Below are 18657 nucleotides of genomic sequence, written 5' to 3'. Positions count from 1 at the left end.
TCTATGAAGAGTTTTACATTTTTGTTGTGTAATCAGCTTTCAAATCCTGAGCTGCTGCTTTTGAGAAGAATGACCTTGAGCCTAAAGCTGGAACAGTTGTGTCAACACAACTGGAGGTCAGAGTTGAGTGGTCCTAAGGCAACAGCTGAGATGATCTCCAGTTTGTCAGGGGGCTCTGCCTAGAGCCTTTTTAATAGCATAAAGATTCCTGGAGAGTTGTATGGAGCAGAGGTTTTGGCATATTTTAGAAGAACTATATCTGAAATAGTGAATTTTAGGCTCACTTAGTTTGAAAGGGAGCTCTCACTGGAGCTTGCTGCTAGTTACTGGAGTGGTACAGGGTGATTCCTGGAACATCATGAAAGGAAGGAAAATGCAAGAAAACCACACAGTGTTTTATGGTTTAGCTTAATCAAGATGTTGATAAAAAAATTTAGAAAGTCATTTGATCCCAAGTTATTATAGATATTTTAAAGAAGAGATGTAAGCATTGATACAAGTAGGACCTTGGATCTTAGTATTTTGGTGTGCTCTGTTTTTCTCTGAAGTATTGAGAGATAGATAGAAACCATCTGGTTATAAACTGAGATGAGAAGCAATTCTATGTAACTAATGAAAAGTGTGTAACACTTGGCACATTTGTGAAGGATTCAGCTGTAATTTTGAATGCCATCTTTTTTATATCCCCTAGCATAATATACTGACACTAATATTTGCAGGACATTATCTTGCTCAGTTTATGGCAATTTAGGTTTGTCATTTTCAAAACCTCGGAGCAAGCTTATTGGGATACTGTGAATCCTAAAGCTGTGGAGCACAAATGTTTTGGAAGGCACAGTACTTTGTGCTTCTGTACAAATAGACTTAGATGTTTGCTTTGGCTTGAGCTTCTCTAATAAACAGTTGGAAGGAGGAAGCCTCCCCCCCCACCGTTACTCTTAGGTGCTGTTCAAATTCTCATGCTGGCTGTGACTGCTTGGCTCTTTAATGATAGGACTTGGAGAGAGAATAATTAACTACAGAATGCCTTGAGGTTTTCAGTCTTAACTTTCATCTTCCAGCATCTGTTGTGTTAGAATAGAATTCTCAACAAATTCTCACTTTGTAATATTAAACAAAAATACAAACCCTGGGTAGCCTCAGCTTCTGTAGCAGTACAGAAGCTGTCCTGTGTTATCCTCTTCTTGCTCACCTGCAGTCAGTGAACATAAAATATGAGGCTGATTGAGATTTTTTAGAGTTGCTGGAGGGCATTTGCTATAGATTCATATTGCACCAAAGTGCTGTGAATGTTTTATAAACAATTTGTTTTTCCCTTTGCCTTTAAAACTTGAAAGTATTTTTCCTAGAAAGGAGTTTCTTTTTTATCTCTTCAACTTCATCCTTTTTGTCTGAATTTATAAGTTTGTTTGAGATGCTACATTTCGTTGATATTCCTACAGCAAAATGCCAGGGAGGGAAGGAATGGCAATAAAGTACCATTATTAGAGACTGCTTGTGGTAAAAAACCTACTGAGTCTGGGGAGGAGGGTAGGAAAGCCTAGAGTAGTACAAGACAGCAAAATAATTCCACTGTTAAGAGATGGACTTCTACATGGTTTTTGGAAGAGAGGGATGGACAGCAATAAAGAACTGAAAATGTAAATAGCTGTAGCATGCAGTAATCGGTGTAAATAGCATAGGCTGTCAAAGGAATTCATTGCTCTTGTTGAAGCAGGGAGCTAAAATCACTGATTGTGAATCCATCTGACATGGCTTAGTTCTGGGGAGCTGTGCATCTCTCTTACCAGCTTTGCACCTAACCTGGAGATGTTTTCCAGCTGGAATACTGGCAGTGTGATGGGGATTCTTGTGAGTGCTCAGCACCCTGCAGTCACCTGGGATGTAGATGAGGAACAGATGGAAGCACTTAGTCCGGCAAGCACTTAGGGAAGTGGATGAGGTACACAAGCTGGTGTAGCTGCAGTGATGATAGGATGGGCTGCATGTGCCTTGTGCTTGTGTGTGCCTCTGTCCCATCAGCTGTGGAACAAGCTTTCTAGAGATTTCTACTGCCTTCTGCATGAGCTTGAAAAGCAAAGGCACAGCAATTTCTATTTATTCCCTGCACGCTGTTCCCTTGTCCTGTGTGCAGGGTCAGACTGGGGAAATTCTGGCAGAGCTGTGAGGGAGGATTTCAAAGGAATCGTGTGGGTGTAGTCCTGAACAGCTGGCTCTGGGTGGCCCTGGCCAGCCAGGGAGTTGGACCAGATGCACCTCCAGCAGTCCCTTCCAGCCCCTACCATTCCATCAGTCTGTGGAGTATCTGACCTGGAGAGGGGTGAAAGGGCACATCTTACAAATGTTGCTTGATTTGTGTATCTGAGCTGCCAGGATTTTGAAAAGAGCTTTTAAATGGTTTTATAGCAGCAGAATCAAATTCAAGGCAATGGATGGCTACCCTTCTTGTGTTTTCATAATTTCTGAGTGCAAACTACAATGCTTTAATGTCATTAAATGTGGCAAAGAGAGGTAACGAGATCTGCAAGGGGATTTTCTGTGTCCCATTTTGCGTTTGCAAAAATATTTAGCAATTTGACTGCCCGCTTTACTAAATTCCTAATGAAAATTAATTAGGAGATGTCACAGTAGCGTTGAAAGTAATAGTAGAAGTAGCAAGTACAGCAGCAGTTTGTTTGCTTCCTGTGTCTCTTAGATGATTGTGCATTATTGTTGACATGGAGGCAGTCTTAATTTGCTCTTCTGAGCTAGAAAAGCTTTGTTTTACGTCATAGAGCTTTTGCTACTGTTGCAGAGTAATTTCTGGTGTTGTTTACCAAGCTTATTTCCCCCCAGTATATCTTTATGTGATGAATTGGTGGGAATTAAATTCCAGTTTTCAGATAAGGTTATGCCATTGTATGTATCATGGGATTGTAGCACTTTCAAAACTATTCTTAGAATTTTGTAGGCTATGGAGGCAACTTGATGTGTACTTGCAGATAATTTTGGACTTAGGAGCTCTGTGAAAACCTTTGGTGGTGTTGGTTTTCACGTTTTATTTCCCACATGTGCTGATATTGGCATCCTAGCAGGAAAATAATGTGGACAATATGTTTGGCTAGGATGCAGTAGCCTTACTCTGGGTTTTAACTGTCCCTTTCAGTAATTTCCTCGAATATTGAACTGTTACCCTGTGTAGCTTCTGGTGCCCAGGAGATGGAATGAGACCTGGCTAACAGGATGGTGGTTTCTGTCCTGCACAGCAGTTGGCTCTAATGGACCTCTGACAGTAAGAGGATGTACGGTAGAGAGTGTTCTGACCACATGGCTGTTAGAACATCAGAACGTGCACACGCGGCTTTGTGTGTAAAACCACTGATGGAGCCCTGTTGTCCTGGGCTTGGCTGGATGTGTGCCAGAAGATGGGAATTCCTTGTTCTCCTTTGCTTGCATGCATGGCTTCAAGTGTGGTGCTGAATTGCTCGCTGGGGTTAAACTACAAGTACTGAATGTTCTTAATGCAAGCAGGCTCTTTCCATTGCTGGTCCTGCTGTAAGTGAAAACAAGCGCGTCACCTGAGTGATGTTCTGGCACTAATCCTGCTAGAGGAACAATCTGGTCTGCATGGGCTGTTGGCTTTTTTGTCTGTTCACAGCTGTGTTGTGTTGAAATGGGAGAGAGGAGCAGCCCAGGAAGATCCCAGAGTTTGTAGGCTGCAGCAAGGAAAGGTCCTTGAAGCGTGCAGTGGGGGCTAGAGGCATGTAGTGAGGCTGCGGGAGGACAGCAAAAACCTCCAGGACCAGAAAGGGCATGATAGTGTTTGCTGCTGCTTAGGTCTTTGACTGTGGCAGAAACAGGTGAAAAATTGGAATTTGTCTGACTGTGTGAATGATGTGGAATATACTTGAGGATGTCTGTGAGTCCCACTTTTTCACCAGACTATTTCTACCCGTTCTTTCCAGAGGCACATGATGGATTTTCAGCCTCCTTGTCCCTGTCTCTGTGTAACTCTCCTAAAGCTTTCTGCTGTCATTTCAGTAACTTGTTTTTGTGTGAGGTTGAAAGGTTGCTGTTGGCTTCAGCCCTTTGTTTCTTCACCTCAGACCATACCATAGCTTATAGATACCACAGGAAATGAAGGGCATGGGCATTCAGATAATTATTAAAGAGGAGTTTTGTTTGTAATGGTGATGGTTTTGTTAGAAATCCCAAGAGGGAGTGAGGAACTAATTTATACTAATTTAGTAGGTTGGTTGTATTTTCTTGTTGGTGTTTTGGTTGGGATTTTGTATTAGATAATTAAAAATGTACATGAAGCGGTAGTTGTCATATATGTTGGGCTTTACTGATGTCCCTCTCTCCCAGTTTATAAGTGTAATCCATGTGTGTGTTCATCATACAAAATATTTAACAACTGTAACCGTAGAGCAGTTATACTGCAATTGTTCAGGTTCTATTGCAGTTTCATTTCATCTCTCCAAAGTTTGGTACATGAATGAATAGTCCACAAGGACTTTTCTGTTTTATATGCATTATATTATAAATTGGACTAAAGATTTACTTGGATATAAAATTCAATAAACAGAAGGTTAATTACATAAGCTTTAGTTTTAGATTGTAATTTTAGTATGCAGCTAATTTGATTGATAATTGTTGTTGTATTTAGGCACGGGGGCTTTTTATGTTGAACACCTTTTGAGATCAAGTCCTTAGACTGAATAATTCCTGGAGAGTTTTTGTCATGCTGGCATGTGCTGGGAAGCTGTACCATGGCTGTGGGAGTGTGATGTGTGCTGGTGCCTTGTTTCAGTGCAGTTCGGTCAGCAAACCCAGCTATCCCCTGTGGGAAGAAGATTTATCCCAATGTAGAGGCACTGATGATGTGCTGTGATAGGGCATTTACACAGCTTAAGAAAATGTAGAAAAGGCTGACATTTCTAGAAAGCTTTGCTGCATGAGGACGCTTGGAACACAAAGGTAAGTGTATTTATAGTGATCTACAGGTAGCTGAGCTCCAGATCTGGAAGACACTGTTGAAGGTATGTCTTCCATTATGTTTTGTTTTGTTTTTTTATATTCAAAACTGTTACAAGCAGAACTGAGAATGTTTGGTTTTTTTTATTTCCTCTTCCATGTATCAGTAAGTCTTGAGGATTATTTTAACCTTCCATTTAAAAAATATGCTTATCTTGAGATCAGAATTTTGAGAATTAATTATCAAGTCTTGATAAGCTTGGCTGAAATGTTCTGTGGCTTTCTGAGCAGAGTCTAATTGTCCCCCATGTTTACAAACTATGGCCACAAGAAAGTAATTGTTTAGTTAGAACACTCAAATTATAGCTAAAATTATTTAAAGTAACTGTTCAGTGATTTGCTGGATCCTAGGTGAGATCCTAGATAATGAGTGTATAACTAATTCAAAAAATACAGTTAGAGGAACAGTGATTTTTTTGGTTGAGTCAAAAAATGCACTTTCAGTTCTTGAAAAAAACTAGGGGATTTGTGCAATCCATCCTGATACCTTTGGAAAATCCTATCCAAAACATTCCCTGGGTCACTTACAGACACTGTATTCTAAAAGGCAGAAACAGAAATGTTTTTTCTCTTAACCTGAGTCTCAGTAGTGCAAAATAAAGAAAGCAAAAGTAACTGAAATTATGGTTCCAGGCAAATCAGAAACCAGAAATCTGCCCTGCAAAAAAAATCCCAACTTTATTTTGGATCTGTTGTCTGCTTCACTTGTCAGTTCAAGTGAGAAGGAAAGTGCTGTTGGATGCATTTAAGAGTCAGTCTGTAAGTGTTGAGCCTATTCTGTTGTCTGTCTCCAAAAAAGAGTGGCTATCCACCCAAATGTAAATACTGAATACTTTGTCAGTTCTTTTGTGGCATTTTAAACTAAAATAATGGAAATGTTTGTTTGTTAAAGATAACTTTGTGTACCTTTTCTGTGGAAGGGTTCCAAATGAACTCAGAAATGTGTATATGGTCCCTATGTAAAGGCCAAACAGGAGTGTACAGGGGTAGGAGGAGCTTCAGAGGATTGCTTGCTGTCTGTGGGTTTGGTTTTGTCCCTGAGGGGTGCATCGTGCCTCTCAGCAGGCCTTATACTGTGTTGCAAGGTTTGTTTTTGAGTGAAAATGTACAATTTGCTTTAATAAAATACAAAAAAAACTTTGCCTGGTTTAATGATAATGTATTTCTGTGTATCACTAGCAGCCACTGCCCAGGCACCAGGAGACAAAGCCATGCAGAATTGTGTCTAATTTCTTGCCTAGGCTATCAGACCAGTAATGTTTGTAGAATTGCTGGGTTACCCCCTTGCCCACAGTTTTGTTTGTTCTTGAGGGACTGCTTTATCTGTACACTCTTAATTCAGCCACAAGTTCTTTGGCCAGTAGCTTTTAATAATCATGTAGAAGTTTAATCTTCCTTTAATTGTTGGTATCAAGAAAGCTTTTGCTAGATTTTTAAGTGGGATAATGTAACTCTTTGTTCACTACTGTTTTTTGCAGCGCTTCAAGTTGCCTCATATTCTCAGAACAAGTAAACTTATAATTAACTTATTGAATTTATTAGCAAACATAGTCAAGTATGTTCACTGATAAACCATGTGCCTTGAGTGAGATCCATCCTTCCTGCTTTTTAAATTGTGGGAAAGGAGAAAGTCTTAGTAAGTTCTTTAAATACTAGCTCTGCCAAAGTAGTGATTGCAAATAGGCTTGGAAATTTTATCTTGGATCATAATTTGTCTTAATTGTTTTCACCACTGCATTTAGTGTTTTAAGGATTGCTGAGTTCTTACTGTGTCATTGTTTCTTGTTGGATTTTTGAGTGCCTCTGTAGCAGTAGATGTCTTAATCTTGAAGATAATGTGAAGCTTTATGGTGATGTAGACTTAGCTCCTCATAACTGACAGGACTAGATAATGCTGCTGAGGTAGCATTTGCTGGGATGTTATGAGGAAAGGAGTGGGCTGTGGATGGAAATTCTCCTGTGTTCAGAAATGGATGACAGTTTTTTGTGGAAGTACAGTCTTGCTTTGTCTTGATATGTCACTTTTGATACAATGATTAAACAATCTCCCTTTACTCTGCATCTACTTTCAGCTGCTTCCAGTGGGGTTTAGAGTTTACCTTCTGAATTTACAAAACAATTCAAGTCAGTTTTATTAACAAATATAGCCAGTAATTTATTTACTCTTGGAATGCACTTAGCCCTTGGGTAAAATGTGTCTGTATTGTTTAGAGCTGTTATCAATATGACCTCGATTTTATTTGCTTATATTGACTGAAATGCATTTTATGGTTAAGTATGTTGTATACAAGATATTCAGCTTTCAAAGCTCTTAAATTGTTATGGGTTTTTCATATCTGTGTTACTGCAGCTTTATAGGCCAGATGCCAAAGCAAGTGTCACATATCCTTGCACCTTTTTACCATTATAGTGGATTTTTTTGCTTTCAAGTTTGTTTTTTTTTACTTAGTGGTAAATAGATACTCTTTTTTTACAAAGCTTGGGTATATCTGGGTATTTAGGCTCCCCCACTGTGTTAAGAGAAATACAAGGCACAGCTTGACAGGAATAAGTTCCCCATGATTTTGTGTTAAAAGAACAAAAATAGCAGTGCCAGCATGTTTCTGTGGTTTCTTGAGCAGAACCATTGTGTCCTAGTGGTGACCTAGGAAATCCTGTTATGGTGTTGTTGCACTGTTTACATTTCTATTACATTTCCTAGATTTTTGGAGGTAAATTTCTTGAGCCTATTTGAGAAATATTTTACTGAACTTGGCTCTGCTGTTACTGTGTCAAGTTGATGTATTTGCCCACCTAATTTTGTTGGAAATCAATCTGCTGGATGTGCAAGTGAATGTAAAGCTGGGTGGCCAGCTCCTGTTCATCCGAAAAGAAAGATAATCACCAAACAAAACCCGAGGCATTAATTTAGGTATTTTTCTTGTTTTGCTTAGAGGGACTAACAGTTTTTGGTGTTCAGAATATCCTTATATTCAGGTTCTCAGAAATTTCTAGTTTTCTTCTGCTCTAGTCACTGCCATAACAGACATTAGCCATAGTTTCTTTCTGTGTTTTTTATAATCTAAAGACTGTAGAGGTATTCTTTTGTAATGTCAATCCAACCTTGCATATGCACTTTTTACCCTTGAGTTGTCTCCTGCCTGACCTTGGCTGGATGATTGATCCTTCCCTAAAGGCACCATCTCACTGAGCCCTGCTTCTCTGCCTGTGTGGCAGGATGGATGTGTGCTGTCCCCAAGTAGTGACTTCTGCAATAAAGGAGTAACTGTGCCAGTTTTAAGCTGGCAGTGTGAGCAGTGTCCAGGTGTGGGCTTGTGGGCCTGTCATGGTCACGGTGTTTTGTTTCTCTGTCCCACACACCCTGTTTTAGGCCAGTGTGCACAGGAGAACATCCCTGAAAGCTGCACGTCTGTGCACGCCTCAGATTTCATTTTAACTTGCCTGCATTTTGGTGTAGCAACCAGCTGTTCAGCAGTTAGTAACAGGTAGGATTATCTTACTGCTGTCATCATTTTGCTGTGTCCTCAAGCTTCTCTCAACTTGTGTAATCACTGCTCTGTTAAACCTCAGAGGCTGCTTTTCATTAGATGGAATGTATAGAGTATGATGTATCCTGGACATATGGGTATTACTGCTGTGCAGCTTGTATTTGCTGGGTTCTGCTCACAAGTCCAAGGGCTCATTAGAAAACTGGTAATTTAGCTCCTAGTGAAATGCCCCAGCAGTGGGCAGGAGTAGTAGCAGCTTTCTGGTCACCTGGACTGTGAGATTTGTGCACAGAAATACAAACGGGGAAGAAGTAATAATGAAATTTGAACAGCCTAATATGCTGTAATAAGGTAGAATAAGGCTATATTTAATTGGCCAGTAACAAATGTTAGCCTTATTTTAGATCAGGAAATAGTGGGGAAACTGGGACTTCGGATAAGTTTTGCTCTCATTGTGTCTTGAGGCCAATTCAGATGAAAAATCTACCTCATGGATGATAGTTGGGGTAAAGTAGAAAAGCTAATAAACTTCATGAAGCCTAAGAAAGTGGCATTTTCCACTTGGACTTTTGTTGGTGAGTTTGAGTATGCCCCACTGTGAAGTTTTCTTTTCCTGTTTTAATTTTTTTTTTTCTTCTTTTTACAGGAGAAGAAGTTTTAAAGCCTTCATTTTACTTATTTGTTAATGTATGTCTTCAGGTTTGTTAGACCAGATGGAGAATACACAGTCTGAACCATGCATGTGGATCACGGCTTTGGGACAGTTCCAGATAGAGCAAAGCTGACAGTAGATCTGTGCTTGGGCAAACTTCAGCAGCCTTGCTTGGCTCACAAGGCTCGTACCTTGATGTGGTTCCCAGGCAGCTGTAGTGTGCTCTGCAGTTTACATATGACAGCATTTTGATTTCATTGCTGTCAGTCTGAATTGTTCTGTGCTGTTTTCCTAGGAGTTGTTTCCACACTTGCGGAAGCCATGTTTATCCCAAGTGCAATTAAGTATTTTATTAATAAGATTTTAAGAGTTAGAGCAATTTACCAGGGAAGCCATAAGGGACAGTGTCTCCTTTATTGTTTAATTCAGTATTAGCTGCCTTTGTGTGGGATGGACCTGCTTTCAGTTGCAGCTGTGAATTTGCTGAGGGAAGCCTTAGGTAAATGCTCTGGTTTGTGCTGTTGAGGTGGTCGGAGGTGATGGTTTGCAGCCCATCAAATGTGCCAGTGCAGTCTCTGCTGATAGAGCAGGTGCCCACCTGTCTGGGCTATAGTTACTGCAGGCTCTGGGACTTCATTTCCAGAGATCCTTGGGGTCATCAGCATTTCTAAATGTACCCAGCTGTAAAGCTGGCTACATTCTATAACATCGTTGATGATCTTCACAAGAGTTCACCTCTTTATTGTGTGTGGCGAGACAAAGGTTGGTTCTTCCTGTCTTTGGCAAGATTAAATGTGCTGGTTCTAATACTGAAACAGCTTTTTTCAGTCTCATTGTTACTTCCGGCAGAGACAACCTGGTAAATCTGCTAAAACAAAGAAGAAAATGCAGTAAGAAAAAGACTTTATTGTATTTGACCAGAAATAGAGTTTGACTTTCAGTTAATATCTAATTACAGGCTTAAACAGAAAAGTTAGAAATTACCTGCTCAGTATTTCAGTCTTGATGGATGCATTTTAAAATCTAAACTAGTTAGTGTGGTAAATCAAAACAGGACCAATGTGACCTAAGAATTATTGAGGTGAAATTTTGAGCTCCTGGCTTAGAAAATTGATCCTGTGAAATTGGATCAAGCGTGATAGGAACGAAAACCTAAAAAAAGTTAAAGCCTCAACTCCTACAAATTTCTTACTTAAAAAAGTGTTGGGGAAGCTGCTGTAGAGCCAAACAGAAATCAGCTTTTATATACTGCACTGCACGTGGAAAGTTACGTATCTTGGGTATTGCTATTGAAACAGAGAAACTGGAGGTGATACCTTGTGTGCAACTGTGCAGGGATAGGCACTGTATGGAGTTTTGTGAGTCCTAACAAAATATATGATTTGGACAGAAATACATGTGCTGACTGCTTGAAACCTGCTTTCCAACATTTTCAGGTGTTTAGGGTTAGAATTGGAAAAACTATTAATTACAACTTGAATGCTCACTTTTATATAAGTGTATCCCAGTACATAGGTGGTGCCTGTTTGATGCCAGCCTTGATGCCTTTTGCACCTGGCAGTATCAGAGCTTCTGCTCTTCTTTGCTGTAACAAATGTTTGTTACCAAGTCAAGAACCCAGCTGACCAAAATGAGGAAGGCAGAATTCTCTTTGTAAATGCAACACCATATTCTGGTCTATTAAAGTATCTTGCAAAGTCTTTTTATGACTCTTTCCCGGGGCCAGTGTGCAGTTTGGACGGTTGCCTCCTTTTTCAGAAAGCAGAAGATAACTTATGTTTTATTTGAGGTGTTGGTTTTTTCCTGCTTTTCCTGCTGCTCTTCCTGTGCTTTTTAATTTTCTCCCATGCTCAGCAGCAAGGGTGTGTTGTTTTTGTTCTCCCTGTGTTTTGTGTGGTGTTTGGTTGTCTTAAAATCATTCCTCCCTTGATAAATAAGCAGTTTTCAGAAGGGAAAAAAGGGCAGTGCAAGGTTAATGTTCAGCCTCAACCCAGTGTATGTGTGAGTTTAATTTAAAAATGTTGGTGTATATAACATCAAAAGACTTCCATATTAGGAAAAAAACCTCTCTAGCTAATTGGCTGAAGGAGTATCTGTAGAAATAATCACTTTGGGATCCAGTGTTTGCATCTTCAGTTAGTCTTTTCTGAAAGAGATGAAATCTACCCTCATCATGTGGATATAATTTCTGGTTTTAGTCTGAGCTGATTTAGCACAGCCAGTCTGCTGCTTTTATCTAGGTGTAGTATGAGTTCCATCCCGTGCCTCTCATCCTAAAAGCCACACCTGTTCTGGCAAAGCCTCCCACTTTGACATGGCAGAGCCTGATTCTCTCTCTCTGTGGAGGCACTCTACAACAAGCTCTTGATGTTCAAGAGCTTAAACTCAGAAGTGCAGTGATACTGGCTGTTTGGGTAAGTGTGTGCCTGAAGGGTGTATGAGTGAGTAAAAACCTCCTTTATTTGATATCTTGCAGACTGGAACAGTGTGATTTTCCAGCTAAAACCACAATGTTGGGATTTTGCTACCTTCTTCCATCAGCTTCTTAATTTTTTTTTTTTTTTTTTGGAGTTGAGATGCAAAGTGGCCTAAGCAACATCTGACTGGTATTTTTCTGCTTGAGAACAGAACCAAAAACTGGGCAAAGCTGTTGTTTGGAGAACAGGAATGCTGCTTTGTTAAATAGAATGTAAGATTTGATTTCTGAAGAAATAATTATTTAGTTGGTTTTGTCTGTTTTTGGTACAGGTTATTAATGCTGCTTTAGCTCTCGCTGCCAGACCAAAAAGTCAAGTTGTGAAAAACAACATGGAGATCTATAGGCGTACGTGGGAGAATCACATCCGTGTTCTTACTGAAGCTGTGGATGATATAACAAGTATTGATGATTTCCTTGCTGTATCAGGTATGATAATTTTCAAAATCTAGCTGTTCTTTTATATGCTTTGAAAACTTTTCATCACTTTCCAATAGGAAACCAGTGAAGATGAGGCTTTATAATGATTTGTGAAACCATTGCTGCTCTCTCACATGTCCCCAGCCAGTGCATATTCCTGCTGTGCATGGTGTAGAGCTGGGCAGAAGTCCCTGGGGCTGACCAGGTGGGTGTGACAGGGGTACATTTATCCATCCCCACAGCTTCATCTACCTCTGCAGTTTCAGATCCTCCCTGCAGCTGTGAGAAGTCTCTGAGGAAAGGAAGTGCATATCCCTGGGCATATATCTCCAACAAGAGGTTCTTGTGATACCCTCTGTTCCAGTTGCTGTGGAATGCACAGTACAATTTCTGGAACTTTTGGTGCCACAGATATTTGTCACCCAAAATGTACTTTTACAGATCTCTTCAGTGAGGAAGCTCTGGGTAGTAAACTGGATTTACTGAAGCAGTGAATGTCTTCAGCATTTAAAAAAAAGACAGAGAGAAAGAAACATTTGTTTCTCTTTTTGCAGTTTAAAGATCCCAGTTCTGAGGAACTGGGAACTTTTCCTCACTGAGGAAAAATATTTAACAAAAGCATTTCAGTTGCCCAATTCCTGTTTGTTGTGTTGCTCCGGCTAAAATCTTTATATTGTGAAGCACATGTAAATTTTGTATAATTCTCCTTTTTTGATTTCTCTTAAAGTAGCTTGGAAGGGAAAGAAAAGTTAATATTATCTGCCTTAAATGTGGTTTAATTTCTGTGTGTCTGTATGGTCAGTGGGCCCTGTGCTTGCCCATTCTCTTTGGACTTAGTTCCATTAGTTAGTAGTATTTGTTTTATGTGACATCACCAGGGTGTGGTTATTGAAGTGCAACCACCATGAGCACAGATAGCTGTGCAGGCCGTTGGTGGGTGTGCTGGTGTGGGATACAGACTTTTCCTGGGGCAGGGAGATTCTCCTTGCTTTGCAAGGTCAGCTGGTGTGACTTTGGGCTGAATGTAGAAGAACTTAGTGCAAATAGTGTGGCTGAGATATTCATAGCTGCTCTCCTGTGTGTATCTCAGCATCTTAGTACAGCAAAGCATAACCTGAGAGTTATTTTCTGCCAGTGTTAGTTAGCATTTGATGGAAGTGCTTTATGAACCTGCCTCTTGCTTACAGTGCAAGTGTTCAGTTTCTGAGATTTCCTGAAATTTATGCAGGTATTGCTGAAGCTGTTAATAAAGAGATGAAACAAGTCAATTGCTAATGAATAAAATACATGAAGCTCTTTAGAACTCAGGAGATTTTGTAGTAGTAAGTCTTCTATCAAATTCATTGAGCTAAATGATTCTTTTTATCCATACAGCTATGATTAATTGAAATGGCACATTTCATGTTTATTTTTTTTTTTATTTTTTTTTTTAAGTCTTGAAGAATAAAATTAAGCATTCTAGTAATTGTGTGAAAGAAAAATCTGTCATTGGACAGCTGCTCATTTCAGAGAAGACTCCTGGCTTTTTAGTATATTTCTATTCTTTAGTTGAAAACAGTTGAATGATTGACAGTATTTCACAGTAAGTAAAAACAGATACAAATTCAGGTAGCACTGATGTGTAGGCCTACATGCCATGAGGTCCAAGAAAGGTAAACACTGCTATATTTGCTTTAAACTGTGTGTAGAACATCTTCTGTAAGCTTTGGTAGAACCCTTTGGCACATGTTAATTTAATATGTTTAAACTTCCAAGTGTCATCCTTGTTCTTAAGTGCTGTGTTGAGAAGGTGTTTCTCTATGGTAATGCCACCATTTTGCTTTGGGAAGGTTTTTTTACTCATTCATGAACAAAGAAGTAATTATTAGGAGTAATTGTAAGGAACAGTGCAATCCACTTTTGGTTTACTCCACTGGGTATTAGCTCCATTACTGTGTTCTGAGGGATTAAAACATTCATATACTGCTCTGGCTAAATAGAAAGGTTAGAAAGGTAATAGAAGATGGTATCTGCCCTTTTTTGGAAATTACTTGGTAATTAGGAAAGATAAAGTGCATTGAGGATTTTGCATTGTGTTTGAAAGGAAACACATTCCAGAACCTGTATTTAAAGGCCCTATTTTTTCTACAGATATTAGCATTGTACATCTCATGCCAACGTGGGCATTGTGGGTGGGAAATGCCTTTTGAAATAACAGATTCCTTTGGAAACAGGTTCTGTGCTTTGCCAATGCATCAGCTCCTCATGTGTGAGCTGGAGTTGCTGAGCATGCAGGTGCTGAGGAATCCAGGAGGGTCAGAATTGCATTCAGAGTTACAGGACACTTTTTAGGGAATACAGTAAACACATCTTCCCTAGTGGTTCTGATGACCCAGAACTCTGCATCATACAAGAGAATTGCCTACTTTCAAGTTCATTTTAAATTTCTTCTCTGACTCATTGAGGGGTGAGATATTTCTGACATTCCTACCTGTCCCACTGGCACTCAGGGAAAGAGAATTGTGAGCATTTGGAAGGTTGGCTGTCTTTTGTCTGCTTGGGTTTTTTATGGTTGTGGTTTTTTGTTGTTGTTTGTTGTTTCGTTTTTTTGGGGTTTTTTGTCTTTGCTTCTCAGATTCTTGCATCTTCTTGAAATTGGATTTTTTTTGTTGTTTCAGTTGTGTTTTATTCTTGCTATTTATATATGGTACTTTATTCAAAGGACAGTGGCACTACAGAACCAGAAAAAAGATGAAATCAGGTCTCTACAAGTGAAAAAGAGGTCTGATTGCAAATAGTTGGAGGTCTGTTCCTTATGAAGGAAAGGAAGAGTTAATGACTTGTGTAAAAAAAGAAAGTAATTGTAATTATGAAACATTATAAATGATGATACTGTTGTTCATAGATTTGTTACACCTTGTAGGAACAGAGAATCAGTCTCAGCCTGTTGGTTTTGGATAGTTAATTTATGCAGGGAAGAATGTGGGTGTTAATCTTTACAACCCACTGACATTAAGTTTAAAAATTACTGTCATCCATTTATCATGATGGTGTGAAGTCTACAGATTCATAAATTAAAATGTGCTGTTGCATTTGATGCATGAATTTCCAGGAAACCGGTTTTGTTATGCTTGTAATTGCATTCATGTTGGTAAATCTGAAGTTTTATCCTCAACTCTCTGCTCTTGTAAACTGACTCTTTAGTGTGTTCTCCCTCATACAATTAGCCTGAAATGGAGTTTGAGGCTTGTTTCCTAATGTTGATTCTTCTGTGTTAATACTCTTTTATTCAAAATTGCCTTAAGAAACCTAGTGGATGTAGGTAGAAAATCTGAAATGTCTGTATTTCCTTCCTTTGTATGTCTGGCCTCTTCTTATGATGGTGTGAAATTGTAATGACAGGCTAATTGTAATTAGTAAGTATTTCAATTTTATCATGTGTTAGAAAAAGAGTAAGAAAAGGCTTGGATCTTTTAGTCCCAGAATGAACTTTTTCAAGGACCATATAGATAAGATCTGGAGTGGGTTTATATACACAAAATTCTCAGGACCTGTGTTTTTGTCCCTTTTTTTTTCCCTTTTCTGTTGTCTTCTGGAAGAGCTTGCAATGACAGACCTGTGTGCTACTTCTGTGTCCTTCTCTTCATGTCCTTGCCCAAACTAAGATTATTTCATCAACTGGGCTTTCTCTTCAGCCTCCTCTCTGCTGTCTTGGGTTTTGCTCTGTCATATTTATAATATCATAATGCTTACATTCCTTTAATAGTAGCTCCTCTTTTGCCAAAATGGAAGTGCCAGGTTTTCATAAAAACATTTCCTTGTTCATCTCTTTTCTCATTCCTACTCATGTTTGAGTAAATTTGTCTTCAAGTTCAGTCTGCAAGTGACACAGAGCCTTTTTCTGTTGTGTAAAATGAAGTCTGTCCTCTCTGCCCTTCTATATACCTTCTTAAAATACAATTTGTCTGAAGTGCCTTTTGTTCCTTGTGATTGCATCAGCACTTTTAATTGAACTACTTTTAAGGTAAATACATTCCAAACAATAGGTAATAAGTCATTAGGCATTGTGAGGGTTTTGTCTGATGTCCAGTTTGTTGTTTCCCCACCAGCAGTTTTGTTTGCTGCTCTTTACTTGATGAAGTCATAGTGAATGCACTGACTTACATTTCTGCCTCAGGTGAGGATTTGTGTAATTCCCCCCTGCAGTTTCCGCTGCTAAATTGATATTGGCAGATGTGGACATGGGCCAAAAATCCATCTGCACCGGAATCTGGGGAGTCTGCCACTCTTAGGGCTGTGAACAGAACAGGATTTTATAATGTATCCACAGGTGCTCCCACACATTAGCTCCTTACAGGAACTGGCCTGAGGGGTCTTAAACAGGAAAAGACTTCAGAGACTGCTGAGGATGTTCTGTGATGGGATTAAGGATCATTCAAGATAACTTGAGTAAGCAAAATGGAGTAATATTTTTATTGAAGAATTGGGAGCAATCAGTGTCTCCTGATAAGAAGAGCCATAGTTCACTTTGCTATGGTAGTCTTGTTCTGGGATGATGGGCAGACTTTCAGAGCAGATCCAGGGAAACCTTGCACATTTCTCCCACCAAATGGATTAGCCAGATATGTTTCCAGTCTTGTAAATCTGTCCCTTGGAATCTAAACATTTAGTTTTTCCAAGTATGGTGGGAAACAGTATGATGCCACTGTGTCAGAACAAAAGTTGCCTTTTAATGTAAGCCTGTGCCATCATAAACTTAATTCTAATTCAAGGAAAGCAGCAAAAGACTGGATGTTCAGTAAAGCCATTGGAGAAAATCCTTTTTGTGGGGGCAGTTTTGTGGCCATCAACAAGAGCTAAGGCACCATATTTTTGACTGCTTTTGTTTGATTTAAGTGAAGATTTCTCAGTTAAACACGAGCAAAAATAATCAGGAAAAAGGAACCTACCTTATGTATTTTATCCACAGGCCTATTTCTAAAGATGTAATTTACCAATGTCACAGAGGGAGCAAATAGCCAGCTTTGCTTCTTTCCCCAGCATTTACAGCTCCAGATCTGGAGCCCCAGCTGCTGCTGCAGTTCCTACTGCTGGGAGAGATCTTCAGTAGTTGATTAAGAAAGAGTGGGTCAGGTGGACTTTGACCATGTGGTGTGTATGAAATGGCAGAATTAAAGACTAACAGGGATTAGAAGAGAGCTCTGGAGATTCTCTACTAAAGCATCTTGTGCAGAGCAGGGCAAGCTTCCAACATCCTACAGAAATTTAGTGTGAAACTTCTTCAGTTATATGTGGTCCAAATCTTGGTTGTAGCTTGTTCTTAGCTATTATTGTACAAGAAAGCTTAAGCAATCCAACACTGAACTAGTATTAATCCACTGCAAGAAAATGTAAAAAAATCTACTTGGCAAATCCCTTCTCCTGGTTGCATCACTGAGAGAAGAATGAAGTACATCTGAATCACATCAATTAAGAGTAGATTCGTGTAAGTGTATTTCTGTAAGAGGGTTTTTTGGAGAATGGGGACCTAGTGCTTCGTTATTTCTGTGTAGTATTAAACCAGTTGAACCCTTTTAGGAAAGATCCTGACAGAACCCTCTTGGTTTATTGAACTAATTCTTGGCTGGATTGCACAGAAGTCAGTATCTGTTTAGTAAAGTTCTTCTCCAAGCTGTTCCAGGCTTTTTAATTCTTGGTTTTTGTTGCATTCTTTGGAGGAGCTACATGAGATGGACTTTTGTGTCTCAACTCTGTTCCTGTGTGTATTGTTGGTGCTCTTTGTAGGCTTTATGGCATCAATCACAAACAGACATTAATATAAAACAGCTGAGTGAAGTTTGGGCAGTTCTTGGCTCACACTGCCCTGCACTCAGGCACCGTTGACTGCACTGAGCAGTTCTCACTCCTGCCACACTTGATCCCTAAGAGACCTTAAGTTAGACAGTTGCAGGCTTTTCATCATCTCTGCATTAGTATCAACCCAGTGTTTGTTATGAATCATAACTTTTTTAGGAAAAGTAGTTCTTAAATAGGTGATTTTATTTTTTTTACCAAGTCTGCTGAGCATTTCTTCCTCCATCTCCAGCTGAATACATTTCCAAAGCTTAGTCTTCCTTGTTTTTGTTTGGTACTCAGTGGGCAGAGAGGCTCATTTTGGGAGAGTGTCACAGCTTGTTCTGGATGATACAGTCATTCTCTCCTACATAAGAAAATGCTTACTGAGATTAGACTAATATAAAATGTTATTAATTCTTCCCTTGATCTTCCAGTCCGATGTATTTCCTCTTGGTAGCTAGGTTTTTTCAAATATGTAGCAGATCTGTAGCATTATCCAATTTTGTACAATGGAGGCAGACCTTTCCCCTATGTCTTCAAAATTACTTTGCATCAGTCATTTTTTAAAAAAAAAAACAACTAATGTCCGTTTAGTTTGTCTGCCTTTTCATATCCCTAAATGCAATTACATGCAAGTACTTTTCCAGGTTTTGTTATATTCTCTGAATATCACCCAGCCTTCCTTATCCTCTGCCCTGTGGTAGTTACTCTGCTGTTGAACTGTTCGTCATTCCCCAGTGTCACATTCTGTATAAAGGTGTTCCTAAGAAATAACTTCTTTGATGCTGGCA

The 18657-nt window shown here is 39.4% G+C and overlaps 1 protein-coding gene across 7 annotated transcripts in view; it reads left to right on the top strand.

The window, feature by feature from the left end:
- The window catches only part of CTNNA3 (catenin alpha 3), a 399590-nt gene that overhangs the window by 267799 nt on the left and 113134 nt on the right, over positions 1-18657 (top strand). For all 7 annotated transcript variants that reach the window (XM_086900642.1, XM_086900643.1, XM_023930192.2 and 4 more), the window contains one exon: positions 11905-12061. In XM_086900642.1, the coding sequence (XP_086756768.1) occupies positions 11905-12061 (157 nt within the window). The remainder of the gene's footprint in view (positions 1-11904; positions 12062-18657) is intronic.

Source organism: Cyanistes caeruleus, chromosome 8 (genome assembly GCF_971803275.1).
Source record: "Cyanistes caeruleus chromosome 8, bCyaCae1.hap1.1, whole genome shotgun sequence".
NCBI classification, from domain to species: domain Eukaryota; kingdom Metazoa; phylum Chordata; class Aves; order Passeriformes; family Paridae; genus Cyanistes; species Cyanistes caeruleus.
Note: the sequence above shows the minus strand (reverse complement) of the source record. Positions and strands in the feature narration are given on the sequence as shown.